The sequence below is a fragment of the Corythoichthys intestinalis genome, chromosome 18, assembly GCF_030265065.1.
Source record: "Corythoichthys intestinalis isolate RoL2023-P3 chromosome 18, ASM3026506v1, whole genome shotgun sequence".
Classification (NCBI taxonomy): domain Eukaryota; kingdom Metazoa; phylum Chordata; class Actinopteri; order Syngnathiformes; family Syngnathidae; genus Corythoichthys; species Corythoichthys intestinalis.
This window is the reverse complement of record NC_080412.1, coordinates 10,807,140-10,826,596: the sequence shown is the minus strand read 5'-3', so window position 1 is coordinate 10,826,596 and position 19,457 is coordinate 10,807,140. Positions and strand designations below refer to the sequence as shown.

The following is a 19,457-nucleotide window of genomic DNA, read 5'->3' as shown; positions in this document are numbered from 1 at the left end:
TCAGCATTGTCCACAAGTTCTCAATGGGGTTTAAGTCAGGACTTTGGGAAGGCCATTCGAAAACCTTAATTCTAGCCTGATTTAGCCATTCTATTACCACTTTTGATGTGTTTGGGGTCATTGTCCTGTTGGAACACCCAACTGCGACGTTGACGTTAGGTTATCTTGAAGAATTTGAAGGTAATCCTCCTTCTTCATTATCCCATTTACTCTCTGTAAAGCACCAGTTCCATTGGCAGCAAAACAGCCCCACAGCATAATACTACCACCACCGTGCTTGACGGTAGGCATGGTGTACTTGGGGTTAAAGGCCTCACCTTTTCTCCTCCAAACATTGCTGGGCATTGTGGCCAAACAGCTCGATTTTTTGTTTTGTCTGACCACAGAACTTTCCTCCAGAAGGTCTTATCTTTGTCCATGTGATCAGCAGCAAACTTCAGTCGAGCCATAAGGTGCTGCTTTTGGAGCAAGGGCTTCCTTCTTGCACGGCAGCCTCTCAGTCCATGGAGATGCAAAACACGCTTGACTGTGGACACTGAAACCTGTGTTCCAGCAGCTTCTAATTCTTGGCAGATCTGCTTTTTGGTGATTCTCGGTTGAATCTTCACCCTCCTGACTAATTTTCTCTCAGCAGCAGGTGATAGCTTGCGTTTTCTTCCTGATCGTGGCAGTGACAAAACAGTGCCATGCACGTTATACTTACAATTGTTTGCACTGTTGCTCTTAGGACCTGCAGCTGCTTTGAAATGGCTCCAAGTGACTTTCCTGACTTGTTCAAGTCAATGATTCGCTTTTTCAGATCCATGTATGTATATTTTTGACCCAGCAGATTTGATCACTTTTTCTGTTAACCCATAATAAAGTCATAAAAGAACCAAACTTCATGAATGTTTTTTGTGTAAAAGAAGTATCAGTTACAATCACTCTATCGGAGAAAAATCAGAGTTGTAGAAATAACTGGAAACTCAAGAGAGCCATGACATTATGTTCTTCACAAGTGTATGTAAACTTTTGACCACAACTGTAAGCGCTCATGCTTTCCACATTTGTTGTTCTGAGTCATAGACATCATTACTATTGACATGTCATTTCGTCATTCTTTGCATGACGCCTTATCAGAGGGGGCCAAGCTTCATTTAGTAATAGCCAAAGACGGCACATGCTCATGTCGGATTTAAGCTTGGATTTACTTACAATTGGATTTATCTATGAAAGCTGTACCGCATACAAACAGGTAAATATTATATTTTTCGTATCATGCGTGATTGAAGCATTTATTCGCAGGAATTGTGTTCTTTGTTTACACCTGGAGGCCGCTAATTTTCGTAATTGTCTAGCCTCATAGTTTACTTTTAACCAAGAATCAAGACTTTTTTACATCCATTTCTATAAAGAATTCGGGGATTTAAGCATTTGTTCACAAGAATTTTCGCCAGAAAAGCTCTGTTTATGCCAGGCGGACACTAGCCTCATTCGCTAACATAGTACCATTGTACTACATCAATATACTGTACGTAAAATAAACGCTAACTGCACGGTTTCTTTGCTTTTAACCAGGAAACGAGACTGTTTTACTTCCATATCTATGAAGAATTTGGGGATTTAAGCATTCACAAGAATTTTCTCCACAAAAGCTCCTGTTACGCCAGGTGTTCACTAGCCTCATTCGCTAACATATTAGCATTGTACTTCATCAATATACGTAAAATAAACGCTAACTGCACGGTTTCTTTGCTTTTAACCAGGAATCGAGACTGTTTTACTTCCATATCTATGAAGAATTCGGGGATTTAAGCATTTATTCACAAGAATTTTCGCCACAAAAGCTCCTGTTACGCCAGGCGTTCGCTAGCCTCATTCGCTAACAGTATATAGTGTATAATGATAATAAAGGGAATTCTGTTCTATAATAAGTTTTGATTGTAAATAGACTTTATTAATAATTTACATGTTATTTATATAGATTCTGCACATTTTCCTCAAGTATTAAGTTTCTGATGTTGAATTGAGTGATTTATTACCTGTTGAAAACTTGCAGTAAAAAAAAAAAAAAAGTTGCTATTTTGGCCAAAAACTTATATATATATGTTAAATATTGCTATTGATCCTGAAAATATAGGTGATTATCTCTGCCTTTGGTGATTTTTGTGCATCTAGTGTAAAATCTGAGACTTTTATAAGTTGTGTTATACTTACAAAAAAAAATAATTAATGGGGATGTTATAAGTGAACGACTGAATTTTTTTGATGCCGCTGCTCATGGACACTCATATATGGCTAACGTAGGTGCCTGTTTTGGTTTTAGGTCGGTAGCAGCTTTGGTTTTGTAAATATTTGAATTTAAGGTTTTTGAAAACAGACCCCCTACGAATCGGCCCTGTTTCCCGTGTCATGTCAATAGGTTATGAAGTCTATGTCTGATCTTATTCATCATACACTGATAAAGATATTAAACGAACAATCAGTTCGTTGACTTAGGCGTGACACAACGTAATAAACACGTGCATGGCTCTCAATCACGTACTAATTAAGCTGGAGTGGACCCCCCGGAGCGTGCTTTCCGTCCTCGGCGGGGGAGCGCGGCACCCCGATGAGGACATTCCGATCCCTAAGGAGGAAATCAATGTTGGCGAGAAGGAAGTAGACGCTAACAAATGCTTCCGAAATGCTCCTTGCATGGAGAAGAAACCTTGTGGGATTGCACCGGCAACAAATAACACATGACAAGTAATCTGAATTCTGCTTTCATACCAGCTTTAAGAGTAAGGTTTGAAGTTTGGATTGGGGTCACAAACAAGGATTAGGCTTGCAAAATTCATTTTTAATGTGAAACCATGGTTTCCAAAATTAAAGTTTTCATGGCACCCTTTCTGTGTTTTGGTACTTCTTTCCAACTGGAGCACTTTGTGTCCAAAGTTGGTCAAAGAAGAAACTAATAAACATTATTCCTCATATTTATTCATCAAATGTCTTCATTAGAATTGATATTGAAAATGTTTCAAGTGTATTGAGGTCAGTACTTTGTCTCCATGGCAGCCGTGCCAACAAAAAGTAGCTTCAGCGCTGTATGTTTGTCTTTGAAAACCAAAATATAGTTAATCGAAAACCCCACTTTTAAACCCTAACCCCTCATTTCAAACCTTAACCCCGGCCGGGCTGTTTGCGTGCAGTCTAACCGTTGCTGCCCTCCGTCTGCTCCATCTCAAAGGCTCTCTGACTCCATTCTTCTTCGCGTTCGTCCCGCCGCCTCGCTTCTGGCGCCGTGTCTGTGTCGCCGCCCTCCCAGGAAACCTTATGAACGGGACTGTGCTGTCTTAGGCGGTGGCAGGGTGACTGCGGAGGCAGGTTGGTGGGCGCCACACTGCACACGGCCACGCCCCTACGCTTGCCCCGCGTGTTGCACGTGTCGGACAGGAAGCCGCTCAGCTATAATGGAGGAAAAAAATGCTGATGTTACTGTTGGATTTTGGATGGGATGCATGTGGTTTGCATGCATGTGTCACAGTTGAAAGGTTTTAGGATCAAAACCAGGCTTGGGGCTTCCTACGTTAAGCCTTACTCCCTTCCACCGTCCCTATACACCTATGTGCAAATTCCAGTCCTACGGCATCCAATACTTACCCTGCTTCCAGCCCCGTCTCTCCCGTATCTGCACCCCAACAAAGGCGAGTGCTGGTTTGGTCTCACTGCCACTTGAGGCGGTCCAGTCAGGCCGCCGCTAACCTCCCCGCTGGCATCGTCGGCAGGGCTCAAATTTGCCGGCGAGCCTGACACGCGCACCGCCTTGAACTCAATGCCCTCCGTGCCCATGCCGGTCTTGCGCAGCATGTAGCTTGTCTCCGTGATCGCCGAAATGGCCGCGACAGCCCCGCCGGACGCCGCACCAGATGGGGGCGCTGACTCCTTCCGAAACTGGATCTTTTTTCGGAAGATTGCGAAAAGGATGAGGAGCAGGACGATGACGAAGGCCAGGACGCCGATGCCAATGATTTCGCCCGGACCGACGTATGATAATGGCTCCGCCTAGGACATTCCCGCACACATGATTGACACTTAGTACATACGATTGACAGTTGACAAAAGATCATTCACACCTATCACATACAGTGGGGAGAACAAGTATTTGATACACTGCCGATTTTGCTGGTTTTCCCACTTGCAAAGCATGTAGAGGTCTGTAATTTGTTTCATAAGTTCTCTTCAACTGTGAGGGACGGAATCTAATACAAAAGAACAGAAAATCACATTGTATGATTTTTAAATAATACATTTTGCATTTAATTGCATGGAATAAATATTTGATACATCACAAAAATCAAACTTAATATTTGCTACAGAAAACTTTGTTTGCTATTACAGATACCAAACGTTTCCTGTAGTTCTTGACAAGGTTTGCACACACTGCAGCAGGGATTTTGGCCCACTCCTCCATGCAGATCTTCTCCAGAGCCTTCAGGTTTCGGGGCTGTTGCCGGGCTACACGGACTTTCAGCTCCCTCCATAGATTTTCTATCGGGTTCAGATCTGGTGACTGGCTAGGCCACTCCAGGACCATTAAGATGCTTCTTACGGAGCCACTCTTTTGTTGCCTTGGCTGTGTGCTTGGGGTTGTTGTCATGCTGGAAGACCCAGCCATGACTCATCTCCAGGGCTCTCACTGAAGGAAGGAGGTTGTCAGCCAAGATCTGGCGATACATAGCCCCATCCATCCTCCCCTCAATACGGTGCAGTCGTCCTGTACCCTTGGCAGAGAAGCAGCCCCAAAAAATGATTTTTCCTCCTCCATGTTTCACGGTTGGGATGGTGTTCTTGGGGTTGTACTCATCCTTCTTTTACCTCCAAACACGACGAGCCAAGTTTAGACCAAAAAGTTTGATTTTGGTCTCATCCGACCACATGACCTTCTCCCATTGCTCCTCTGGATCATCCAGATGGTCAGTGGCAAACTTCAGACGTGTCTGGACATGCACTGGCTTCAGCAGCGGGACCTTGCGTGCGCTGTAGGATTTTAATCCATGACGGCGTAATGTGTTTCCGATGGTTTTCTTCGAGACTGTGGTTCCAGCTCTCTTCAGGTCATTGACCAGGTCCTGCCATGTAGTTCTGGGTTGATCCCTCACCTTCCTCATGATCAGTGATGCCCCACGAGGTGAGATCTTGCATGGAGCCCCAGAACGAGGCAGACTGACCGTCAACTTGAACTTCTTCCATTTTCTAATAATCGCTCCAACAGTTGTTACCTTCTCACCAAGCTTGTTTGCTTATTTTCCTGTAGCCCATGCCAGCCTTGTGCAAGTCTATTATTTTATCCCTGATGTCCTTACACAGCTCTTTGGTCTTGGCCATTGTGCAGAGGCTGGAGTTTGTTTGTTTGAGCATGTGAACAGGTGTCTTTTATACAGGTAACAAGTTCAAACAGGTGCAGTTACTTCCGGTATTGAGTGGAGAACAGGAGGGGTTCTTGAAAAAGAACTAAGAGCCGAAATATTTACTAGTTGGTAATGTATCAAATACTTATTTCATGCAGTTAAAAACAAATTTATTATTTAAAAATTATACAATGTCATTTTCTGGATTTTTGTATTAGAATCCCCCCTCTCACAGTTGAAGAGAACTTATGATACAAATTATAGACCTCTACATGGCTTGCAAGTGGGAAAACCAGCAAAATCCGCAGTGTATCAAATACTTGTTCTCCCCACTGTATGTTTCATTGAATAATTGGTTTAAAATGCTTTAAAATGTTTTAATACAAGCTAAAGGCCTGTCAAGTCCAGGCTCATGTTGTTGAAGTTATGTACACTACCATTTTTTTCTTATTCCGCCGTGATTTGTGGACGGATCACAATGACATTTTGTAGTTATATTCTAGTGATGTACAGTATACTCTACCACTGATTTTGTGTCAAGGCTAAATAATTAATTGCTGACTTATTGTTGCCTGTAGGTTAGAAGTTAGCCGGTAGAGCAGGGGTCTCCAAACTATTCCACAAAGGTCTCCAGGATTTCAATCCAACAAAACAAGACAACACCTTTTCACCAATCTGGTGTCTTTCAAGTGTAATCAGTTGATTGCAGTCAGGTTCTGCGTGTTTTAGCAGAAACGCCAATGGTTAACCGGTCTGTTCTCAATCAGTAGGAACAAAAACCAGGATCCACAGGGGCCCTTGAGGACTGGTTTAGAGACCCTTGCAGTAGAGGATGTGCGCTATTCGTCACAGCTTTCAACCTATAGTAGCACCTATTATTTTTGTTTTTTGATTTCGTGCGCGGCTAAATCTCAACATTTTTCCTCGTAAAATGATTGAATATCAGTAAACCGACAATCGTAAATGTTAAAAGGATCCATGGATAGAAAGACTTGTAGTTCTTAAAAGATAAAGATCATTATGGGTTAAAATAATTTGATATTGAAACCCCTCTTGATGTTTTTATCTTTACACAATTTGTAAAATTAGTTTAACTAGTGGGTCGCCATTGTTGTTGACGTCGCAGGGCGGTGACGTCACAAGGTTAGGCTGCCGGGGCTTCCAGAGTATGACTCTAGTGACATAAACATGTCATCTGTTCAACCCTTTCAATTCGAACCGGAGAGAAACATTAATGAGCATGACAGCACTGTCGATATTTCGCAAAACGAGCAGCAAAAGCAAAATGAACAGGACAGACAAGATGAGACGTGACGAGAGTAAGGAAAAAAAGAAAAACAATCTTCTGCCAAAATGTGCTACACCGGCAAAACGTCTACATGAGGCAAATTTGACACCCAGAGTACAACCTTGCGCTTTCAGCTTGTTTTGTTTGGATGCATACAGACAGAACATACTAAAGATGCTTTAAGAAAATACTTAAATGTAGTAACATCAAATGAGGGTGGTTTAAATATGCTACGTGACTAATGCGGTCAACAGAATAACAGTCTGCTTTGAAGCTACCACAAGAAAACACTATATTTAAAAGTATAAGAGGAAAACACATGCAAAAAGTATTTTAAGGCAATGAAAAAGTAATAAAAGACTCAATAAAAACACAAATATTAAGTGCTCGCCGCTTTTAACCAATGAAAGCAAGTGTTGGAAGTAGTATTCGTCGAGTGACAGTGACAATCTACGTCATCACCCCTAGCGTCCATAAAACATGGCGCCTTCCGTAGGTCAAAACATGTACTAATTATTTTAAATGTTTAAAGCAATTGCAATATATGATGTGTTTCTAGTAACATATTTTAGACAAAGAGAACAATTGTGGTTTATTAGAGCCTACAAGTCTTTAAGTCTGAGGTTCCCTTTAAGATTGGCACCTGTGTGTCGTCGTCTATGCCGCCCCCCTCGACACAATCCCCATTCTCGTATCCCGGCGTGCAGTTGCAGTAGAAGGATCCTGGCGTGTTGATGCATTCACCCCCGTCTCCACAGTCGGTCTGCTTGCACTCGTCCACGTCCTCATCGCATCTGCAACATTAATGATCATTTTTATCAAATTGGTTTCTGGTGTCGTTCAGTGGTACTAACTCCAATTCCATCGAAGTTGGGACATTGTTTGCGTTTTGGCAATTTTTGGCTTGTTTGCCTTTGTAGTCGAGTTTGGAACGTACCGTTTTAGCCTAAAAATTGCACAAGCGTGATCACGTACCAGCAGGAATACAGGCCTACGTCTGTTATTTTAATACAGCATCAATTGATTCGAATGGCTTCAGAACAAATCTATTAACACTCTTGAACAACGTGTTCCTGATTTAGTTGTTTGCAGTGAAAGAATATAAGGACAATGAGCCACAAATGTGCATACAGATTTTTGTGCCTATTTGAAACTCATTGTTTCTCTCCAGTTGACTTTCAATCCATTTTTCTGTAAATTATTGTTGGAATGGAAAGATAAGACACAAGACGGATATATACATTCTACATACTGAACATAAGTACTGTATTTGTTTATTATAACAATAAATCAGCAAGATGGGATTAACATTATTAACATTCTGTTAAAGCGATCCATGGACAGAAGGACTTGTAGTTCTTAAAAGATAAATGTTAGTACAAGTTGTAGAAATTTTATATTAAAACCCCTCTTAATGTTTTCGTTTTAATAAAAATTGTAAAATTTTCAGACAAAAAATAAACTAGTAGCTCGCCATTGTTGACGTCAATAATTACACAATGTTCATGGATGGTGCTGAAACCCATAAAATCAGTCGCACCCAAGCGGCAGCAGAGGGCGACAAAACACAAAAAAAAACCCACAAGTAACAAATGGACATGACACTGTCAGTTTAATCTGTTTGAGCGAGGCATGTGCGTTAATTGCGTCAAATATTTTAACGTGATTAATTAAGAAAAATTAATTACCGCCTGTTAACGCGATAATTTTGACAGCCCTAAAAATATATATGTATATATACATATATATTAATATATTTTATTTAAGCACTTCAAATGTAATAATTATGATGTTTTAAACATGTTACTGTCCCACCACATTATTTTTAAACAAGAATAAAGTAGCAGAAAAATGCTTGGCTTTATTAAATGCTTCATTAAGTAAGTCCACTCAAATCCGCTCAAGCTGCTCACTTACACACAATGAGTTGCCACAGGAACTGTTTAACAAGTTAAACGACGACTGACGCATGCGGCGCTTTGAAGTTCATGTCTCCGACAACAACAAACCGAAACATCTGTCAGTCATCAGTAACTTTAATAAGCAATTTTAATAAGCACGCCTGACGAATAAAGAGCAGGGAGAGGGAGGGAGAGTGAGACTACGCGATCGACTCGGGACAGCTCATCTGTATATATATATTCTTTTTAATTGAAAAAAAATCCGCGATGGACTGAGGGTGCCAAGTTTGAAGTGTGAAGTGGCGAAGGAATACTCGCCGGCATTCCGTTTAAAATCTTCACTACTACTAGGAAATTTGCGACAGTTGATCAAATTTCAGTGGAAAACTGCCAGACCAGTGCTGGTTGGCCAAAATACTTTGTATAGTAATGTGTCAGGTGGAGGTAATAGTGCCATTATTGTTAGCCGCCGGCGAAACTGTAATTGTGACAGCGATGGAAATGTTTTTGAAAAGGAAAGATGCTAACTCAGAACTGGAAAAAAAACATGACCCAAATGAAGGCCCAAGTATGAGTGGCAGTCAAATATAAGCAAAGACAGTCTGGTGTGCAGCAGTAAAGCTATATTCCATAAGGAGTTACCATAGACTGGAAAGAAAAGGACAAAGCGGGATTAACTTTCACCTGGGATGCAATGATACCTGCTGCAATACAACAAGCCCTTGTGTCACACTGAGTGGGAAAAAATATGATTATAAAATGAGTTTTTCTTGAATTCATATTCACTGCATGACTTTTTTTGTTAATATCAGCTACAGAAATTAAATTTTACATTTTAATGCAGGTGGTGTGCCTTGGGATTGTCTCAAAATAGCTTGAAAAACACCACCCACTCATTTGCTGCCATTGACAGCGATGGATGTCCAATTTATTTTTTCCTGGGAGGCCCTGGCAGCAAGTATGGCGCTGCCAGCCCCTCCTAGTTCAAAAGGGGGGATTTTGTTCAGGCTCTGATGTGGAGTGATTTTTTTCAGGATCTCAATGTGAAAGCGGCAATAGACAATCAAATGGGTATTTAATGAACAATAATGGCATTTGCTTTGTAGATGAATTCAAAGTTTAAGCTACTTTTAGCGCGTGCATGCTCAGTGGTGGTCCGCCCGACCGCCCGCCGACGCGCGTGCTCGCCGCAGCTTTGAAACGCGCCCCCCTGCTGTCAGCCCCCCAAGCGAGTCACAGCCGTTTTCTCCTCATTTGTGATGACTTGCATCACTTGTACGCTCCGGTGTTTTTGTTCTCACTCGTGTAGCTCGCTGCTTCTTGCTCTTCCTCTTTCCGATTATGATGATGTTTGTTTGATATTTGGTTGTGCTACACGACACGTGCGCAGCAACACTTGGAAATGTCATCACGATGAATAATATCTGCTGAGTGAGCGTTTACCCCTAATTATTATGCACTGATAGAAAGCTGAAATCTCAGAACAATTATAATTTGGAAAATGCTTCATAAGCATTTAACCTCTTATACTCACTGTAATACAATTATTAGAACTTAATGTTTTTGTAAATGCATGTACTGTTTGTTATTTATTCAAATTTAATGCATTGTATCATCAATATTGTGGTCTGTAACTTATGAAAATGAATTTAGTTTCTTTAAGGGACTGTTATGAAATTAACTCTTTCGTTGCCATCCATTTTATTTAAAATAGATAAATAAATAAATAAATGTATTTATATAGCTCTTTACAAGAAACCTAAGAGGTCCTCAAAGTGCTTTACAACAAAGAAAAATATATTACATGTTTAAAATCTTGTTTTTACATACACTGGCCTATACAGTGAGGAGCAGATGTATTTGCACATTTTCGACACGTCCTCGCATACGAACTGTGTATGTTATTTCTGCTCATTTTCTCCCGTAATCTTACAAACAAGAATATGCCGATCAAGCACTGTTGATATGGAACTTGTAGATAGGACTCTAGACGTTACGACATATGAAGGATGTTTTCTTCATACGTTTCCCGAAACCAAAAACACGGAGGAAAAAATGTGAAGAATGGCTCAACTTGCGCAGACGTCCAAAGGACTAGTTTAACGCCAGCAAGGTGAAGCCATTCACATTTCATATGCAGTAAACATTTTGTTGGGGGCCATGGTCCTTCAGAAGATGAAGGGTAAGTCATTTTGATATTTTTTTAAACTTATTTTTTAGCGTGGTGTTTTGCCATGCTGCTTCTGTCTGACAATGAATGACCTGAAAAAAAATAAAATGGTATCTGACCTGTCACTGTTACCTTTTCTGTTGTAAAAAACAATTTTAGTAAGGGGGAAGTGTAAATAAATTACTGAATTAAGCTTTGTTATTACTGAAAAAATAAAAGTGTTCGTTGGCTGTCACAGATTAGCATTTGCGATCGCTACACAAAAATAGCAATGTAAATTGCCCCCAAGAATGGTCAGAGACGTAAGACAACCAGAGGATATGATATATAAGAAAGACAGGGCATATGGTAGTAAAGGACAGATTGTTGAAACAGGAGAATGTTATTGTCAGTGGCGTAAGAAAAAAGTGTCGAAACGCTAAGACTAAGTTTAGGTTGGCTCGGCTATCTTTCCCGTCTTTTTAAGCTCTTGACACTCAAGCCATCTCTTTAACTGAACATTTGTATTTTCTTCCACATCTTTACCAGTGAATTTGGCACCAGGGACATCATTTTCGGACAGAATTGGTGGGTTTAGCTTAGTAAACATCTCGTTCGTACACTATTTCCATTAATTTACTATTGGGGACAAACGTGAGGTTGACCCGCCTAGCCACAATTGCTAACATCATGAATATTAATGAATATTATTGCGCACCATGAATATTAATGTTGCTTGCGGTACGCCATTGTTAGAAAATGGAAAAGGCTAAACATGACTGATAATCTACCTTGGAATGGGGCTCCATGGAAAATCTCTCCTCGTGGGGCATCACTCGTGATGCGAAAAGTGAGAGCTCAGCCTAGAACTATGCGGCAGGAGCTGGTCAATGACCTGAAGAGGTCTGGATGAACAGTTTCAAAGGCTACTGTCAGTAGAACACTACGGTGCAATGGTTTAAAATCATGCATTTCTCAGAAGCTTGAGGCCAGTACATGTGAAGGCCCGTCTGAAGTTTGCCAGGGACCATCCGAATGATGCAGAAGGGTCATGGGAGAAAGTCATGTGGTCAGATGAGACCAAAGTAGAACTTTTTGGTGAAGTATGGGGGTGGAAACCTCATGCTTTGGGGCTGGTTTTTGTTAAAGGGGCAACTGTACTGTATAAAGCAGAGGATGAATAGTGAAATGTCTTGTTAGATTTTGAGCCGCAACCTCTTTCCCTCAGTCAGGATTTAGCAAGGGTTATAGATATTTGAGCGCCTATTACACATATTCATTTGGATTTTTTTCAACAAATTTGAGGGAAAGAAAGGGTTCCATTAAGACCTTATTATTCAAAATTTGGTATTCTTTGACAATTGATTCATTCTGCAGGTCTTTAAGGGTTAAATCTTGAGTTTCGGTCTTAATGTAGGTCATTTTTAGGACAAACCTCAGCTCCTCTACTCTGAAATATTTAACAGCGTCAAAGGAGTTTGTGTAAAAGGAGCGCCACTGCCCTCGAGTGGCGACTTTTAGTAATAACAATAACACACCGAGTTGTAAACAACACAGGCCAATGCTCCATTAATGCTCAAAGCTTTTTTTCCCCTTTAATCTTACATAAGCCCTCCCAGTCCCGGTGGGCAACCACAGACGAAGCCGCCGCCTCCCACGGCCTGGCACTCGCCGCCGGCCTGGCAAGGGTTTGGTGTGCAGGGTGTCACTAGGATCTCACAGCGCTCCCCTGTGAAGCCATAGACGCAAGTGCACCCAAAGCCTGTCAAAGAAAACATAACAAGCGTCACAGCCATGTCTGGGTGCTTTGGACATGCAGCATTACGCTGCTTGTCTGGCTTCTGGGGAAAAAAGGGCAACTTAACAGCTGAAGTTTGACTTTTCTGTTCAGACTGGTGACCCACTTTTGCATGATCTCTGTTTGAAAGAAGCAATAGACATGCAAATATATCTAACCATTCCCAATTTTTTGTTGGTGTCTGTGGATTTTTTCTAAATTACAAAAATCCATGAGGAAATCTTCCTTGAATGTGACGTTTTATGAAGAGGTGCAATAAATGAGACTGACCTCCCATGGGGAGGCTGGTGCACATGGCTCCATTAAGACAGGGGGTGCTGACGCAGGGGTCCGGGTAGAGGACGCAGCCCAGCTCTACCTCACTCAGCCCGGCAATCTCTGCGTAGCGACTGCGCTTATTCTGCAGCGGGAGCTCTCTGCCGTTGAGCGTCAGCCGGCTCAGGCAGCCCTGGAAGCCGTCTTGGGCCCTCGCTGCCTGGTTCCCCGCCCCAGGGGGCCTCACTTGCGCACCGAAGAAAAAGGAGGATTCCGGAGCCACCGGCCAAAAACGGACAGGGGCTCGGGCAGCTCGACGTCGCTCCACGTAGCTATCGTCCAAAGAAAGGAGGGTGTAGTTGCTGGTTAGCTCTAAGGCCACGGCGTGCCATAGCCCGTCGTTGATCTGACGCCCAGAGATTCCCATGATGCCCAGTGTGTTGTCACAGTCCAGCTGGAACCACAGACGGCCACCTTCAATCTGGAAAAGAGGGATTTAGTGTACATAGCGACAAGAACCAGGTCAAAAAGGCTAGGTTCATACTACAGGTCTTAATGCACGAATCCGATTTTTTCATGTTTTTACGAATCGAGTCAGGCATTAACTTGACGGTCTGAACGGGAAAAGTCGCATAGAAGTGGACCATTCAAATCCGATCTGAGTGTTTCGTATGTGGTTCAAATCCGATCTGGGCCACATTTTTTCAGAACATGACTGGCGGTCTGAACTGTCAAGACTCCCAAATCGGAATTCATGCAGCAATTACGTCAGCAAAGACCAAGAGGCACAGAGGACGGCAGCCATGTAGGCATTGGCGCCTGGCTTGAACTCTGCTTTTAAGCACGAAGTGGGCTTGACCACAGTCATAAAAAAAATAAAATGAAGAAAAGAATAAGCCTTACAATTTTCGATTTTCATTCTGTGCGCCGAATGAGCAATGTTTCATTATTGCACACATGGCCGAGTCGGGGCAAACTGATGCACCCACGTCATTTCACGCACACACGTCAAGGGTCATGTACACTCTTTTTGGAAATCAAAATATGATCACTCTGGAATGACATACAGCTAGCATGTGTAATTTGTTTTGATGCTTCTGCGCATGCGGGTCTCTTTGCTAAGCGCATCTCAGACTGCGAATTAGTGCGCATGCGTGATACTTGAACGGTCTTAATGGACAAAGACAGTCTGAATGGGCACGCCCAAAAAACAGATATGGCAAAAAATCGGATTTGTGCATTAAGACCTGTAGTATGAACCAAGCCATAGAGATTCAAAACTAGCCAGTCAAGAACCAATTGAAAATTTAGGGCGCATCAAAAAAGTCCGGATCAAATGTAATTTTTTGCGGATCAAACAAAGAAAAAACTTTGGACATCCCAGGTGTGAATACGCCCGTAGTCACACACAAGTGAAAAACCATGTGTATAATCATGTCAAAAACCACACATCATATACAGTGGGGAGAACAAGTATTTGATACACTGCAGATTTTGCTGGTTTTCCCACTTGCAAAGCATGTAGAGGTCTGTAATTTGTATCATAAGTTCTCTTCAACTGTGAGGGACGGAATTAAAAAAAAAAAAAAAACAGAAAATCACATTATGTGATTTTTAAATAATAAATTTGCATTTAATTGCATGAAATAAGTATTTGATACATCACAAAAATTGAACTTAATATTTGGTACAGAAACCTTTGTTTGCTATTACAGATACCAAACGTTTCCTGTAGTCCTTGACAAGGTTTGCACACACTGCAGCAGGGGTTTTGGCCCACTCCTCCATGCAGATGTTCTCCAGAGCCTTCAGGTTTCGGGGCTGCTGCCGGGCAACACGGACTTTCAGCTCCCTCCATAGATTTTCTGTCAGGTTCAGATCTGGTGACTGGCTCGGCCACTCCAGGACCTTAAGATGCTTCTTACGGAGCCACTCTTTAGTTGCCTTGGCTGTGTGTTTTGGGTCGATGTCATGCTGGAAGACCCAGCCACGACCCACCTTCAGGGCTCTCACTGAAGGAAGGAGGTTGTCAGCCAAGATCTGGCGATACATAGCCCCATCCATCCTCCCCTCAATACGGTGCAGTCGTCCTGTACCCTTGGCAGAGAAGCAGCCCCAAAAAATGATTTTTCCTCCTCCATGTTTCACGGTTGGGATGGTGTTCTTGGGGTTGTACTCATCCTTCTTTTACCTCCAAACACGACGAGCCAAGTTTAGACCAAAAAGTTTGATTTTGGTCTCATCCGACCACATGACCTTCTCCCATTGCTCCTCTGGATCATCCAGATGGTCAGTGGCAAACTTCAGACGTGTCTGGACATGCACTGGCTTCAGCAGCGGGACCTTGCGTGCGCTGTAAGATTTTAATCCATGACGGCGTAATGTGTTTCCGATGGTTTTCTTCGAGACTGTGGTTCCAGCTCTCTTCAGGTCATTGACCAGGTCCTGCCGTGTAGTTCTGGGCTGATCCCTCACCTTCCTTATGATCAGTGATGCCCCACGAGGTGAGATCTTGCATGGAGTCCCAGAACGAAGCAGATTGACCGTCAACTCTTCCATTTTCTAATAATCGCTCCAACAGTTGTTACCTTCTCACCAAGCTGCTTGCTTATTGTCCTGTAGCCCATCCCAGCCTTGTGCCGGTCTATTATTTATCCCTGATGTCCTTACACAGCTTTTTGGTCTTGGCCAAAGTGGAGACGTTGGAGTTTGTTTGTTTGAGCATGTGAACAGGTGTCTTTTATACAGGTAACAAGTTCAAACAAGTGCAGTTACTTCCGGTAATGAGTGGAGAACAGGAGGGGTTCTTAAAAAAGAACTAAGAGCCGAAATATTTACTAGTTGGCAATGTATCAAATACTCATTTCATGCAGTTAAATACATATTATTTAAAAATTATACAATGGGATTTTCTGGATTTTTGTATTAGATTCCGTCCCTCACAGTTGGAGAGAACTTATGATACAAATTACAGACCTCTACATGGCTTGCAAGTGGGAAAACCAACAAAATCGGCAGTGTATAAAATACTTGTTCTCCCCACTGTATAAACTATATCAAGACTCAAGTGTCACTGCAAAAACAGCTCTGTGTGAAAGGGGTTGCTTTAGTTCTTGACTTTGATACTCACTGGTTCAGCATCGGCTCTTGATTTGGTCATATGTGGTTGTACTACAGCAGCGCAACCAAAAGAACCACCCCAATTCAAAGGTTCCGATGTTTACCTTCAGCATTGTGCAGGGGTTGACTCTAGTGAACATGATGACCCCTCTGGTCTGCAGCGTGCGGACCCTCAGGCCCAGCTTCATCTCACCACCCTGACTGCTCTCTGTCACTTTGTACTTGATGTAGCCCTTCCCAGAAAAACTAAGAGCGCTTTCACCTGTATGAAAACACATAATATTCAGTGTACCTGGAGACCTGCAATAAGCTAAGTGAACAATAAGGATAAGATCATCTGTCTACCACTAAGTAAAGAACCACATCATGAATTTTTCAAGGACAGAAGTTAGACAAGAACTGCAGCAATAATGTTGTCAAGAACCAAGTCAATGACCACACCAAGAATTAAGTCAAGAAACAAGCCAATAACAAAGTGAAGAACCTATTAACAACAAGGGCCCCAATTAATACTAAGAACACCTCAGTGTACCTGTAGACAAAAACTACAGTAAGTCACAAATCAATTCAAGAACCAAATGAAAACCTTATGACATTTATAACCTACTGTATTTATTCTTTGTAATTAAAAATAAACAAACAAATAAATAAATAACTTACCAGCGCACTCATCCACACGCTCAGGTAGACACTGGCAGACAGATGGGGCCGTCGGGCCGGAGCGAATGCACTGCATGTCTGCAGGACATGACTGACCTTCACACAACTCAACAGAAGCTGGGCAAGCCCCACCTGATTGGTGCACAAGCAAAACAAATGGTGGACAGAACGTTTGCTATCTCAAAAGTATAAATGGCAGTCCGAAGAACAACTCACGGGGGCAGGTGCAGGTTTCGATTTGTCTGAACGGAAGCGACACCAAGCTGACCCTCTCTGTGCTGTATGTCAGTAGAGAGCCGGCCTCCAGGGCCAACATCTGTTCACACACCTTATCGCCACACTCAAGCTCCCCAGAGCAGGTGCCGTCCATCACCATTGCCCCAGCCAGGACCCCGCGGAGCTGTCTTTGAGCCTCCTGTAACTTGGCTGCCACCTCCTGGGGCGTGTAAAAGCCCACCATCCGCCCGTTACCTCCACCTCCAGACATTTCCGGCCTCTCGATGGCTACGAGGAGGTCCACGTTGGACGTTCCCTCCACTGGCTGCAAGCCGAGGATGTGAAGCGGGTCCTGTTGTCCCGCCGACCATTTCCAGCCAGCGAGGGCCCGCAACGTCAGACGGATCTGGCTGAGATAGCGGCCGAGCAGGTCCTCAGGAGACAGAGAGCGGAACCTCAGGGCAACGGCGCTACGCAGCAGGACATCCGTTACTTGTTCCACTCGGACCGAGACGTCAGCGATCACGGCAAAACGCCCGTCGCTCACGGTGGCATTCATTTGATACCTGAAAATGAATAAAAATAAAATGTAAAAACAATCAGGCAGGGCCGGACATTTTTGCAAATCGCGTTCAACAACAATCATGTTACTTTTAAAAATCAAAGTGCTTCAGCATACTCAGATAAGTATAGTTCACCTGCCCGGCTCGAGGCCCGGTAGAGCTGTCACACTGCCGTCCTGCCTGTTGATGCGAAACATGCTCTTCTCCTGCGGCTTGTGGGTGAAGGAGAGCGCATCGCTAGGGTCGCGGTCTGTCGCGTGGATGCGACCGATCGGGCCGCCCTGGAACGTGTCGGTTGCCGTCACCACAAAGATTTCCAGGGGTGAGACAGCCGGCTTGTACTGACTGTTCCCAATGACCCGGAGAAACACCCATGAGGATGACACCAGAGGGGGTCGGCCAGAGTCTCTGGCCTGCCAAATGAAAGGACATTCCTGATGCCAGTGATTTTGGGTCCGGAAAACAATTTGCCTATATCACAGTTGCCACCAAAATTCAGACACCAAAACCTTTCGGCGGTATTAGGTATAATTTTTTTAGGGTTTCTATTTTCAATGATGCCCAATCATGTAGATATTTTCATCTTTCTGCTGTAGATTTAAATGAGTTTGTCACTAGTAGACGTCCAATCCATTTGAACTGGGAGCAGGGGCGTTACCTGGGGGGACACGCCCTGCCCACCCATAGAAAACTGGATGTAGTACTAACAGCAGTCTGGGCACCGCGTATGGTATCCCATTCATATAGTACGGATGAGTTTTAAATTTTAACCTTTGCGTTGTTACCTCCTCTTTCACCTTAAAAAAAAAAAAAAAAAAAAGAAATAATGTTGGTTTTGTTCCTAGGGCGCGATACACACATTTGCGCATATTTTCATTTTTTTTTTTTTCCATTTTATCAAAGGGTCAAACAAAGTAGGGCTCAAAGCGTCGGCGGGTGTTCCGACAAATTTTGCAACCCATCAAAAATTGCTACCTTGCGGTTTTGCGCATGCGCGTAACGTTAAAAATGGCTGCGAATGCAGCGATTCCAAAGTAAACACTACAAACTTTCTTTAAAGAAAGAAATATTTACTTAAGTTTGATCATGTAAAGACATGTACAAAAGTTCTCAGACACATCCTACCATGTTAGCTGCACACAGCAACTGCACCCCGCGCTCTCCCTGTTAATGACTTCGCCGTGTCATTAAGTAGTAATTTACGCCATTTTCGTGTTGCACATGTATTTTTATGATGTATCTAGTTTAGTTAGCACCTTTGGATAACATTGAGAGTCCAACTGAATGTAAAAGAGGGCATTTTCAGCGCCACAAAAGCTTAGGGAGCAAAATTTTATAAGGGAGCAAATTTTGACAGAACACGGGACATAGAATGACTGCTAGGGGGCGCTAATTATATTTATATATATTATGTATATATCATGCATATATTATGTATACTTAGTATATTTGGAATTTATCTTTACACGGTATCAAAGATTGCACCTGTCTTGACCTGCCTGCCGATTTTGTTGCATTTTGAAGCATTCTAAGGGTGTCAAATTGAGCTCAAACGAGCTGCAGAACAAAGAATAACTATAATTATAATTATAAAACCGAAGAACAAGTTACCTAAAAAAACATTGTCACCTGCATGTCCATAATGTTTAGTTATGGATGTGTTCTAAGTCAAATAAAATCAAATAAACTTCTATTGGTTTAGACCAAATCACAACAACAGTTATCTCAAGGAGAAAACAAAACATGTTTTAAGGTGCAGTAGCCCTACGCTGGATTTCGACCTACCTGAGCATTATAGCTTTATTTTTATTTTATTTTTTTTTATTTTTTTGCCCCCAGGTAAGACTAATGCCCACCCACACCTGACATCCTGGTAACACCACTGACTGGGAGTGTTGGCAGTGAATGAGCAAAAAACAACAAATGTTTCTGACCTGGACCTCAAGAGTAAACTCCCTGGGGGACTCAGGGCTGAACTCTCGGTCAGACTTCAGTGTTCCCATCTGGTCCAGCGTGAAGAAACCACCCTTGTTCCCAGAAACTAGGCTGAACTCAAATGGTGGGCCGTTTCTGGGGGAGTCCTTGTCGCTGACAGACAGACGGAGCAGGACACTGCCGGACGCTTGGCTCAGCTGTAA

General features: G+C 42.7%; 1 protein-coding gene across 2 annotated transcripts in view; it reads right to left on the bottom strand.

Moving 5' to 3' along the window:
- LOC130906486 (protocadherin Fat 3) overlaps positions 1-19,457 on the bottom strand; it is a 136,507-nt gene that overhangs the window by 10,936 nt on the left and 106,114 nt on the right. For both annotated transcript variants that reach the window (XM_057820875.1, XM_057820877.1), the window contains exons 38-47: positions 19,254-19,451; positions 17,455-17,732; positions 16,757-17,322; positions 16,541-16,672; positions 15,985-16,142; positions 12,776-13,241; positions 12,313-12,469; positions 7,301-7,451; positions 3,622-4,023; positions 3,177-3,426 (exon numbers count right to left, since the gene is read on the bottom strand). In XM_057820875.1, coding sequence (XP_057676858.1) covers positions 3,177-3,426; positions 3,622-4,023; positions 7,301-7,451; positions 12,313-12,469; positions 12,776-13,241; positions 15,985-16,142; positions 16,541-16,672; positions 16,757-17,322; positions 17,455-17,732; positions 19,254-19,451 — 2,758 coding nt within the window. The remainder of the gene's footprint in view (positions 1-3,176; positions 3,427-3,621; positions 4,024-7,300; positions 7,452-12,312; positions 12,470-12,775; positions 13,242-15,984; positions 16,143-16,540; positions 16,673-16,756; positions 17,323-17,454; positions 17,733-19,253; positions 19,452-19,457) is intronic.